Consider the following 12163-nt stretch of genomic DNA (forward strand, 5'->3'; position numbering starts at 1 on the left):
CACAGGTAGACTGGATTCAGTGTGTCATGTGCAAAAAGTGAATGCATAACACCTTTACAGAAGAAGAAATGTGTGCAATAATTGCATAAAAGGCTCTGATTTGATGTGGAAGCAATCATGTTATTTGCTAGTTTCCCAAATCAATTTACAAGTTTATTTCATGTTTCCATCTTTGTAATGTATTAAATTTGCTTTCCAAAATTATGTATATTTAGCTACACCGCATCATAAAACCACGAAACTAAAACTGGAGTCTGCTTTTGATATAACTGCCACCTTTCAAAATGCATATAATTCCTAATCATAGCATAATGCCAGCTGGACTGTACACAGAAAAAGCTCCTCCGTGAATACAGACTGCTCCCCTCCTAGTGAGGACAGGTTTTACTTTTACCTGCAAATCTGCATCGGGGATCATCAAAGTGGACGGTGAGCAAGAAAGCCCTTCTCTAACCAGTTGGCCAGTGACTTGGGACCCAGAGAAAGACAGCTGAGCAGATAGAGGTCAGAGAGGTCATGATGAAGAGTAACACACACACACACACACACACACACACACACACACACACACAAATGACTGCTGCCTCTGGCAGCTGCTGTCAGAGGCTGCAGTCATGTGATGTAGAATTCTACACTCATCAGCCTGTAGCTCTGGTGGAGGCAGCTTGCCAATCACATCACAGAATGGGACTGCATGTTCTTTTGGAACAAATACAGTTTTTATTGAGTCAGCAGAGTGCATCACCGCTACTTCAACCCCTTCTCCCTTTGGTGCAACTTTTCGAATAATACAAACATACTGAAAACAATACGAGAGAAGGAAAGTTGCTACTCACCATATAACAGAGATGCTGAGCCACGATAGGCACAATAAATCATAGCTGTCAGCAGTACACACACACACACACACACACACACACACACACACACAAAAGCCACGATAGGCACAATAAATCATAGCTTTCGGCCTCTGTCAGCAGTACACACACACACACACACACACACACACACACAAAGCGGAACTTGCACACACATCTGCAGTCTCAGAGAACTGAAACACTGCGAGCAGCAACGGTGCATGATCGGAGTGTCGACTGGGTGGGGACAAGGAGGAGGCTGGGGCGAGGACAGGGAGGGATAGTATGGTGGGAGTGGCGGACAGTGAAGTGTTGCAGTTTAGACAGAGGGTAGGAGAGAAAATGCAGAGGAGGGAGGGGTAAGTAGCGGAAAGGAGAGAAATAAAAATAAAAGACTGGGTGTGGCAGTGAAATGATGGCTGTGTAGTGCTGAAATGGGAACAGGGAGGAGGCTGGATGGGTGAGGACAGTGACTAATGAAGGTTGAGGCCAGGATGGTTACGGAAAAGTAGGATGTATTGCAGGGAAATTTACCACCTGCGCAGTTCAGAAAAGCTGGTGCTGGTGGGAAGGATCTATATGGCACAGGCTGTGAACAGTCATTAAGATGAGGGATATCATGTTTGGCAGCGTGTTCAGCAACATGGTGGTTCACTTGCTTTTTGGCCACCGTTTGTCAGTGGCCGTTCATGCGGACAGACAGCTTGTTGGTTTTCATGCTTATATAGAATGCAGCACAGTGGTTGCAGCTTAGCTTGTAGATCACATGACTGGTTTCACAGGTAGCCCTGCCTTTGATGTGATATGTAATGTTAGTGACCGGACTGGAATACGTGGTGGTAGGAGGCTGTATGGGACAGGTCTTGCATCTAGGTCTATTAAAGGGGTATGAGCGATGAGGTAAGGGCCTGGCAGCAGTGATTGTGTAAGGATGGACAAGTATATTGTGTAGGCTCGGTGGACGGTGGAATACCACGGTAGGAGGGGTGGGAAGGATAATGGGCAGGAGATTTCTCATTTCAGGGCACAACGAGAGGTAATCAAAACCCTGGTGGAGAATGTATTTCAGTTTGTATTTCGGTTGCTCCAGTCCCGAATGACACTCGGTTACAGAGGGAATCTGTGGCCGGACTGTGGGACTTTGGGAGGTGGTGGGAGACGGGAAAGATAAGGCACAGGAGATTTGTTTATGTACAAGGATGGGAGGATAATTATGGTCAGCGAAGGCTTCAGCGAGACCCTTGGTATATTTTGGAGGGTCTGCTCGTTAATACAGATGCGACAGCCACAGGTGGCTAGGCTGTACGGAAGGGACTTCTTGGTATGGAATGGGTGGCAGCTGTTGAAGTGGAGGTATTTCTGGTGGTTAGTAGGTTTTATATGGACGGAGGTACTGATGTTACTATCTCTGAGGTGAAGGTCAACATTTAGGAAGGTGGCTTGTTGGGTTGAGTAGGACCAGGTGAAGCAAATGGAGGAGAAGTTGTTGAGGTTCTGGAGGAATATGAATAAGATGTCCTCACTGTCAATCCAAATAACAAAGATGTCATCAATGAATCTGAACCAGGTGAGGGGTTTAGGATTCTGGGTTTTTAGGAAGAATTCCTCTAGACGGCCCATGAATAGCTTAGCATAGGATGGTGCCATGCGGGTGCCCATAGCCGCACCGCGGATTTGTTTGTTGGTAATGCCTTCAAAGGAGAGGTAGTTGTGGGTGTGGATATAGTTGGTCATGGAGACTAGGAAGGAGGTGGTTGGTTTGGAATCCATAGGGCACATGGAAAGGTAGTGTTCGATAGCAGTAAGGCCATGGGGATTAGGAAAGTTAGTGTACAGGGAGGTGGCATCAATAGTGATGAGCAGGGCACCGGGTGGTAAAGGGAGAAGAACTGTGGAGAGTCAGTCGAGAAAATGGTTGGTATCTTTTATATAGGAGGATAGGTTCCGGGTAATAGGTTGAAGGTGTTGGTCTACGAGAGCAGAAATTCTCTCAGCGGGGGCACAGTAACCAGCCACAATATAATGTAATGAGTGCAACAAGAACCTCTTCAGCTACAACTTCAAGTGAGGGCATGTACTGTAGATGTAACATACTGTTAACCTAAAATGCACACACAAATACAAAGCAAGTAGGAGTGGGGGGGGGGGGGGGGAGATGGTGCACATTGTTTACAATAATAACCACTCCTATAGCACTCCCTTGTGGCAGTTGTAACTGTGCAACTGAGGGATGTTAGAGTTTAAAACATGTCTCCTGGAACAAAGTACATATTGCAGTAGGGGGACCATCCCAGTGTCACCTTTCCTCTTTTCCTTTCCTGTTGTTCTGTGTGTTGGAAAGGATTTAGTGGAGGATGCAGCATTTATTTCAGGTACTTGGGCAGTTCATTGAGGCAGACACTGAAATCCTTGCCATCTTAAGAATGGCCATTGTCTAATCCATCAGATATGACTGAGGTTGCATCATCTCATGGTTTGTCTCAGATCTTTCTGACCTATTGTTTTTCATTCCCTGCTTGGATTTTGGAGGTAGGTCTGTCTTAACAGAAACATTTTATGATTCTGTTTTGCTGCCTTTGGTGATGGTGTATTAGCCTTCTCATCAATATGTTCTGCTATCACCATTGTCTCTTGACATATGCATACTACTTGGTTTCACCAGTGGCACAGTTTTACAGGTATATTTATAAATGCGAGTTGTCACACATTGATCAGATATCAATGTCAGGTGCCAACACTAGCTTTGGCACAGGGTGCTTCCATGATGAAGCGAATGACTTCAGAAAAAAATTATGGCTCTGTGGCCTTAAATGTCTTCATTGCCTCAGTGTATGAAATGCATTTCTAACTTCTGGACTTTTTCTGTGAATATTGGACCTTCTCTGCTCCAAATGGGATTTTTAGGGAGCAATTAACACACAAGGATGGCAAAATTCATTGAGTGTTTGAATATTTAACAGCTGAACTGGAACTTCCTCACATAGCCTGCCCTTCAAACCTCCTGGCAGTGTGAATCAAGTGCAAAAGTGCTCTGTTTTGTTGGATACCAGGATATCTAGGAATCCAACAAGTGATAAAATAGGCACAGTAAAGAAGCACGTAGAGAGTTCACACTGATGATGAGCTTCCCCATCCTTCCCCACTGCTCAAAATCACTTCATAACAGAATACTGCCTCACTACATAGGTGGAATAATGATCTAAAACTCATTATACAAATAATCCATGCTTTTGAAATAAACTGTCGCTCAAAAGGAGTTAAATCTCATAATAAATATTAAGCGTGGAATAATGCATGGCTACTGGATTCAGTATGACAACTCTGCAGGTTGCGGAATTTTTGATACAAAAATTTCAGGAGGTCTGCTAACTGGACACATGCCAACGAGTTTACGATGAAATGACTTATGGCGGTATATTTCTACAAAGGAGAAAGAGTGAACTCAAGTATATGACAGTTAATTTTATGTGATATGCAACACAAACCGGTTTGTCGTTTCGTCTGTATTATTTACATAGGACCCTCTGTTACAAGACTTTAAGCAAATTCATTTCAAAATAATTTAACAAAGACTCTGATAACGTATGTAGGTGCAAGCCTAATAACACAGATTCCATATTTCAGGATTCTTCAGCGTCTCAGCAGTCTTTCCCTTTGAACTACGTTGTAACACTTAATTTTTTTGCACGCCCAAAAACATCTACCAATTATGCGTGGGTGTTTCGTTCCTATGTTTATGGTACTTTTCACCGGCGAACACCAGCACCGTCAGTTTTCTTTGTTGAACTACGATGAGTTTGTCCTGGATTTCACCTCAATGCAATACATAAGTAGTTCAATGTCTAGTACTCCTTGGCGATGACTTTCCGAGAGCCAGTCTTCAAATTGTCACAGTCATTCTAATCTGCTACATACGACAATAAAAACGATGTGCAGTTTCAACTCTTATATTAAGTACGAAAGAAATAAATCTTCATTGATGACTACACCAAATTGTTACTCAAAATTTATACCTACCATCATCGCTAGACCGTTTTTCTTAACCCACAATACACGAAAACAAATCACTCAACGCGTCCAGCAGCACACTGCAAGACCAACGATGACTTCAAAAAACGAATACTATCCAAAGATTCTGGAGGGTAGAAGCAGTGGGTGCACCACGGTGTACTTTGACAAGTTTTTTATTGTGCTTCCTGGTCTGATTGATGTGTGTCTATCTACATACTTGCATAACGAAAATGTCGGTGGATGCGATTTGTTATAAAGTAATGCTACTATTGGAGCCATAGCCTACTATGTGAAGTCGATTGAAGTGGGCTCCATGGTGAGATCACTGCTATCAACAATGCCTAATAACTTTGGCTGGGTGTCAATAAAGCAGAGATTGCACATTGAGTTAGTGTTTGTATACACTGTGCGCTGTGGAAAAATGTTTTGACTTGGTTAAGAAAAATGCGTCCATAGGTTCTTCAACACAAATAACTTGCATAGCAAGGCGTATCTTGCTGAAACGTCAGAATCATAGCTACCATCTGTAAATTACGACAGTGTTTTGAGGATTGCTCATTGAAAGTAAATCGCATAACATTTTTAGACAAGCTAATATTTGTTATTTTAGGCAAGATGTGGAACTTGAGAAATTTGACCCCACCACCAAATTTCACCTACAGATGCCCAGCTATAGGTAAGAGTAAGCCATAAGTAAAATCGTTTTGGCATTTGCCAAACATAATTTGTATATACAAAAAATATCACGACAATTTTCCTGCTTAGAGTCGTTTAAGTCCATGAAATGAAAATTTCGATTATATGTCAGTGCCCTAAACGACCGTTTTACTTTCAGAGTTACTTTTTGCAAACAATTATCTTGTTAATTATCCGTGATACTGTTCGATTACAGAGTTCCAGTGTTAGATGTACAACACCGATGTCAGCTACTTACTGATGTATACAGTTCCGATTAAAATGAGGTTGGGGGGGGGGGGGGGGGGGGAATCCTTTGAAGATTGTTTTTACTGTTACAAAGTAGTGGATTATTTCCGTGGCCCACGTATCGTGTGTCCCTTAACGAGTCCCCTTTTTTATGATATTATGTTTCACTTTACATTACACGTTTTACATAATTTTAACCATGGTCATTTAGCTAAATCATGGTTAGATGTTTTTGATGTTACAATAATTCATTATCACCTGCAAGATGTACATGTACACATTGCATGAATGTCCACTTAACAACTATGATGTACTACTTTTTTTCAGATGTAGCAACACTGAAAAAGGCCTGCTTGAGAGCAGTTGCTGTGCTGCAAGACCAAAAGCAGTTGCATTCTGAAGCTGCTCTGCTGTCTCGATTTATTTATACCATGAAGACTAAATTTCGATCTGATAAAGGCTTTGATATCTTGGGAAAGGTGATTTTCTTATAATCCTAATTATCCATTTTCTGTGGGTTCTTTTACTTTTTGGTTTCTTTTAATTTTTCTTGTTATATTACTTTTCCTATTTTGCCTTCCTTCTTAAAATTTTTATGCAAGCTGGAGTTATATCTCTTCGGTAGATGCATTTATTTATTTTCATTTTGCGTTGGTTTAATGTATGATAATTTGCTATGATGAATTTTGTATGTGTTTTGACACCAACTTTTATTTGCTGGGTAAAATTCGAAAAACAGAGTACATCACACACAGCAAACGTCATCCACTGTAGTCTGCATTTATCACATTCAAAGAGTTCAAAGATCCTGTCACAAGTTCTTACAGGTCGTGTTCCAATGCTAATATATAGGCATATTAAGAATTCTATAACAGCAGTTCTAAATAGCAGACAATGGTAATAAAATCAGGGCAAACTTTGGTGTAGTTACTTTGGAAGTTAGATGGAGAAAGGCTATTGACTTAGGTGTCAGCCACTCTACAGTCGTAACTTTATTGACAGAAGCTCGTTTCAAGTTTTACATTCAGGAACTGCTGGTAGTGGCTTGTGGAATAAGTGTGTGTGGCAATAACTAAGACTTTCTTCTAGAAACATCCTGTGATGGGTTGATTAAATCTGTAGCTTTCTCCATCATAGATACCACACACCAATTTCCCCCTGCGTTGTGAGGGAAGTGTACAAGTGAAGTTATCATTTTAGGTAGCTGTGAACCCCAGAGTAGTTGTCAGTAAAAATGTAGCCCCCCCACCCCCCTTTTCTGTTCCACAATGTCATAGGTGAAGATGGTGAATATTATCCCATAAGACTCGGGAATGACCACTTTTATCTCATTCTGTCTTATTGTCAGAAATGTGATATCCCATATGGCATTTAAGTGATAACATGAAGAGAAATGTGTCGGGGTCTCTCCGTTAGACCTTTTCGTAACCCTTTTCTGTTTCCCTTTACAGGCCGCAATTTGAGGCTTACTGCAATGGTTTGGGCTTATCGTTGGCACCATTGTAGGGGACCCTTATAAATGTTTGTTGCATCTATTTGCCCACCAGGAAGCACCTGATGTAGTGGGGATAAATGCCAAGTTCGTATCCTAAAGGTAACTGCAGTAACATGTCTATCAGGGCTTGCAGGCTAGTGGGGCGGAAGTAGGTGTCACAGTTATAGTTACGCAAATAAAGATCCACAGCTGGTGTTTGATTTTTCTCATAAAATATAGCTTGTGTTACAAGTAGAGATAACGGTGGTGTTTTATCTTTTACAAGGGTGAATTAAAACCTCCATAAGTCTGTTTGGAATTTGGTCATTATGTGAATAAGAACAACAGCAGTAACCAGAGCAACTGAATGTATTTGCACAACATCAAGGGAATGCAGGCATGTTGTTGTTGTCTTCAGTCCTGAGACTGGTTTGATGCAGCTCTCCATGCTACTCTATCCTGTGCAAGCTTCTTCATCTCCCTGTACCTACTGCAACCTACATCCTTCTGAATCTGCTTAGTGTACTCATCTCTCGGTCTCACTCTACGATTTTTACCCTCCACGCTGCCCTCCAGTGCTAAATTTGTGATCCCTTGATGCCTCAAAACATGTCCTACCAACCGATCCCTTCTTCTAGTCAAATTGTGCCACAAACTTCTCTTCTCCCCAATCCTATTCAATACCTCCTCATTAGTTACGTGATCTATCCACCTTATCTTCAGTATTCTTCTGTAGCACCACATTTTGAAAGCTTCTATTCTCTTCTTGTCCAAACTATTTATCGTCAATGTTTCACTTCCATACATGGCTACACTCCAAACAAATACTTTCAGAAACGACTTCCTGATACATAAATCTATATTCGATGTTAACAAATTTCTCTTCTTCAGAAACGCTTTCCTTGCCATTGCCAGTCTACATTTTATATCCTCTCTACTTCGACCATCATCAGTTATTTTACTTCCTAAATAGCAAAACTCCTTTACTACTTTAAGTGTCTCATTTCCTAATCTAATTCCCTCAGCAACACCCGATTTAATTTGGCTACATTCCATTATCCTTGTTTTGCTTTTGTTGATGTTCATCTTATATCCTCCTTTCAAGACACTGTCCATTACGTTCAACTGCTCTTCCAAGTCCTTTGCCGTCTCTGACAGAATTACAATGTCATCGGCGAACCTCAAAGTTTTTACTTCTTCTCCATGAATTTTAATACCTACTCCAAATTTTTCTTTTGTTTCCTTTACTGCTTGCTCAATATACAGATTGAATAACATCGGGGAGAGGCTACAACCCTGTCTCACTCCTTTCCCAACCACTGCTTCCCTTTCATGCCCCTCGACTCTAATAACTGCCATCTGGTTTCTGTACAAATTGTAAATAGCCTTTCGCTCCCTGTATTTTACCCCTGCCACCTTTAGAATTTGAAAGAGAGTATTCCAGTCAACATTGTCAAAAGCTTTCTCTAAGTGTACAAATGCTAGAAATGTAGGTTTGTCTTTTCTTAATCTTTCTTCTAAGATAAGTCGTAAGGTCAGTATTGCCTCACGTGTTCCATCATTTCTACGGAATCCAAACTGATCCTCCCCGAGGTCCGCATCTACCAGTTTTTCCATTCGTCTGTAAAGAATTCGCGTTAGTATTTTGCAGCTGTGACTTATTAAACTGATAATTCGGTAATTTTCACATCTGTCAGCACCTGCTTTCTTTGGGATTGGAATTATTATATTCTTCTTGAAGTCTGAGGGTATTTCGCCTGTCTCGTACATCTTGCTCACCAGCTGGTAGAGTTTTGTCATGACTGGCTCTCCCAAGGCCGTCAGTAGTTCTAATGGAATGTTGTCTACTCCGAGGGCCTTGTTTCGGCTCAGGTCTTTCAGTGCTCTGTCAAACTCTTCACGCAGTATCGTAACTCCCATTTCGTCTTCATCTACATCCTCTTCCATTTCCATAATATTGTCCTCAAGTACATCGCCCTTGTATAAACCTTCTATATACTCCTTCCACCTTTCTGCCTTCCCTTCTTTGCTTAGAACTGGGTTGCCATCTGAGCTCTTGATATTCATACACGTGGTTCTCTTCTCTCCAAAGGTCTCTTTAATTTTCCTGTAGGCAGTATCTATCTTACCCCTAGTGAGATAAGCTTCTACATCCTTACATTTGTCCTCTAGCCATCCCTGCTTAGCCATTTTGCACTTCCTGTCGATCTCATTTTTGAGACGTTTATATTCCTTTTTGCCTGCTTCGTTTACTGCATTTTTGTATTTTCTCCTTTCATCAATTAAATTCAATATTTCTTCTGTTACCCAAGGATTTCTACTAGCCCTCGTCTTTTTACCTACTTTATCCTCTGCTGCCTTCACTACTTCATCCCTCAAAGCTACCCATTCTTCTTCTACTGTATTTCTTTCCGCTATTCCTGTCAGTTGTACCCTTATGCTCTCCCTGAAACTCTGCACAACCTCTGGTTCTTTCAGTTTATCCAGGTCCCATCTCCTTAATTTCCCACATTTTTGCAGTTTCTTCAGTTTTAATCTACAGGTCATAACCAATAGATTGTGGTCAGAGTCTACATCTGCCCCTGGAAATGTCTTACAACTTAAAACCTGGTTCCTAAATCTCTGTCTTATCATTATATAATCTATCTGATACCTTTTAGTATCTCCAGGGTTCTTCCATGTATACAACATTCTTTCATGATTCTTAAACCAGGTTTTAGCTATGATTAAGTTGTGCATAGAGCGTGATAATAGCTGGAATTGCCCCAGAGGCTAGCAGTTGCCATGGGAAGGGCATTGACTGGGTATGGCCCCACATCTGCAATGGATGCTGTGAGAGAAAATGCAAGGTGCAAGCATCAGTTCAGTTAGAAATGAGAGAGTCATTCTGTAGGGATCCAGTCCACGTCAGGCCTTGGGTTAGGACTTTGGAATTGCTCTGGCTTTACCATTTAAATTTTACCCTTTGCATACCTCCTCCAATTGAATTTTGTGGTTTGTTCTGAGAAGAATCTTGTACCTACTCAGTTCAACAGTAATGGTTGTTAACCAACTCTTACATTTTTGCTCACTTCCATGTCCAAGTTCCATTATTCCTTGAAAATATTCAGTTAGCCAGTACAACTGATAGTTAACTGAAGAGACCTTCCTCTGTATAACCACTCACTGGCTGCAACACCATATTAATGATGATTAGCACACCTGAATTCAATTTAAACATAATTAATTTATCACATTTTCCATCTATAGCAATTTGACTTTTGGAAAACTGATTGAAAAGAAATTAATTTTGAGCTCTGTTAGCAATGAATTTTCCACAAGAATTTAATTTCCCTAAAGAGTATTGCATTTCCTTCAGATTTTTTTAGGAGCAAGTAATTTGTTTGTCATACATTGTTATGCTACATTTGTGCCATTTTTACCAAGTATGACATGCATCGTGCCAGATGATAGAATTTACATGTACCAGAATTACGTTTGAGACCCAGTTGCTAAAGAACGAGGAATAATTACCTAAGATTATCTGTGTGTTTAACCCTGGTGACCCCTATTATAATAATATTGTCATGGCAGATAATATACAATGGTATTTGTTGAAATGACTCTCAAAGGTAATGCAATTCTCATGTATAGTATACATATGAACAACACTGTTGTTTTTATATTCCCTATTCATTCAAAAGAAAATTGCTTTAACTCAATTAACATTAAAAATATTTTTTCCATTGTTCTTCGTTACATATCACTAATCAACAACTGAGTGAGGTGGCACAGAGGTTAGCACTCTGGACTCACACTCAAGAGGTTGACAGTTCAAAATGGTTTCCGGCCATCCTGATTTAGGTTTTCTACATTTTCCCTAACTTGCTTCAGGCAAGAACCCAGTATGGTTCCTTTGAAAGGGCATGGCAGACTTTCTTCTCCATACTTCCTTAATATGATGGGACCAATGACCTCTGTTTGGTTTTCCCCGACCTGAACCACGGTGTGGTCCCCTTAACGTACGTTAGTAAATGGTGACATTGACAGTGCCAAAGGTGAAATTGACTGTGCAACAGTACTTGTAACATCAATGATATAGTATATCCGAAGATTATTTTACAACTACAGAAAACAAATTTACGTTTCAATCACCCTTTTTATGGCCCTATGTACAGACACCTCTCATTTGTACATGTCTGCTTATCTTTCAAAAATTATGAGTACACCTGTAAAAATTAAAATTTCTTTAAAAATAAATTATAAAATGTGTTTACAAAAATGCATTCAAAACTACAGCTTTTAAAAATATTTCTGTTAGAATAATAAGGCAGGTATTTTATTTTGGTTGCTTACCTACAGCACTTCATGAAATAACTGGAAGAATCTATGTAAACTAAACCTGTTTTGTGGATTTTTCTTCTTTCCTACAAAATTTCCAGTTCTTCTAAAACAGACCTATATTTACAGAGTGGATAATTTTCATACTGTTTTGAATTTCACCTAATCAGTGTTTAGTTGTTATCAAATATTCACCCAATGCTGTATGATTCGAATTTAGATTTCAGTGTTCCTTGTAACATACTTTAGACTCTCTTCCAGTTTGGCCAATGTACTTGCTCTGGCTGTTTTGGCATTTCATTTTATATAATCCTGAATTACTGTATTTGTCCTTGTGTACATTCTCTTTGTATATTAGTGCATGTCTAGTTCGAAATACTACATTAACTTTCTGTCCTGCGAAACATCTCGCTATAAGATCTCTTTTGAACCTTTGGACATGAATGTAATATATCTTTTCTTTTCTACTGGCTTGCCTGTACTATTGTTTTTCCTTCAATTAATATTTTTCTGTATAGTATGGTACAATTTCATTATATCACATTCTTGGTAATTGTTCTTGGGGAACTGTACAAAG

The 12163-nt window shown here is 40.2% G+C and overlaps 2 protein-coding genes across 2 annotated transcripts in view; one reads left to right on the forward strand and one right to left on the reverse strand.

The window, feature by feature from the left end:
• The window catches only part of LOC126281973 (proteasome subunit alpha type-1), a 37264-nt gene extending 32300 nt beyond the window's left edge, over positions 1-4964 (reverse strand). Inside the window, exon 1 of the mRNA XM_049981349.1 lies at positions 4875-4964. Coding sequence (XP_049837306.1) covers positions 4875-4880 — 6 coding nt within the window. The 5' untranslated portion in view covers positions 4881-4964. The remainder of the gene's footprint in view (positions 1-4874) is intronic.
• Positions 4965-5231: 267 nt separating this feature from the next.
• Positions 5232-12163, forward strand: part of LOC126281972 (uncharacterized) — a 76494-nt gene continuing 69562 nt past the window's right edge. The window contains exons 1-2 of the mRNA XM_049981348.1: positions 5232-5544; positions 6120-6271. Of these exons, the coding sequence (XP_049837305.1) occupies positions 5484-5544; positions 6120-6271 (213 nt within the window). The 5' untranslated portion in view covers positions 5232-5483. The remainder of the gene's footprint in view (positions 5545-6119; positions 6272-12163) is intronic.

The sequence above is a fragment of the Schistocerca gregaria genome, chromosome 7, assembly GCF_023897955.1.
Source record: "Schistocerca gregaria isolate iqSchGreg1 chromosome 7, iqSchGreg1.2, whole genome shotgun sequence".
In the NCBI taxonomy this organism is placed as follows: Eukaryota; Metazoa; Arthropoda; class Insecta; order Orthoptera; family Acrididae; genus Schistocerca; species Schistocerca gregaria.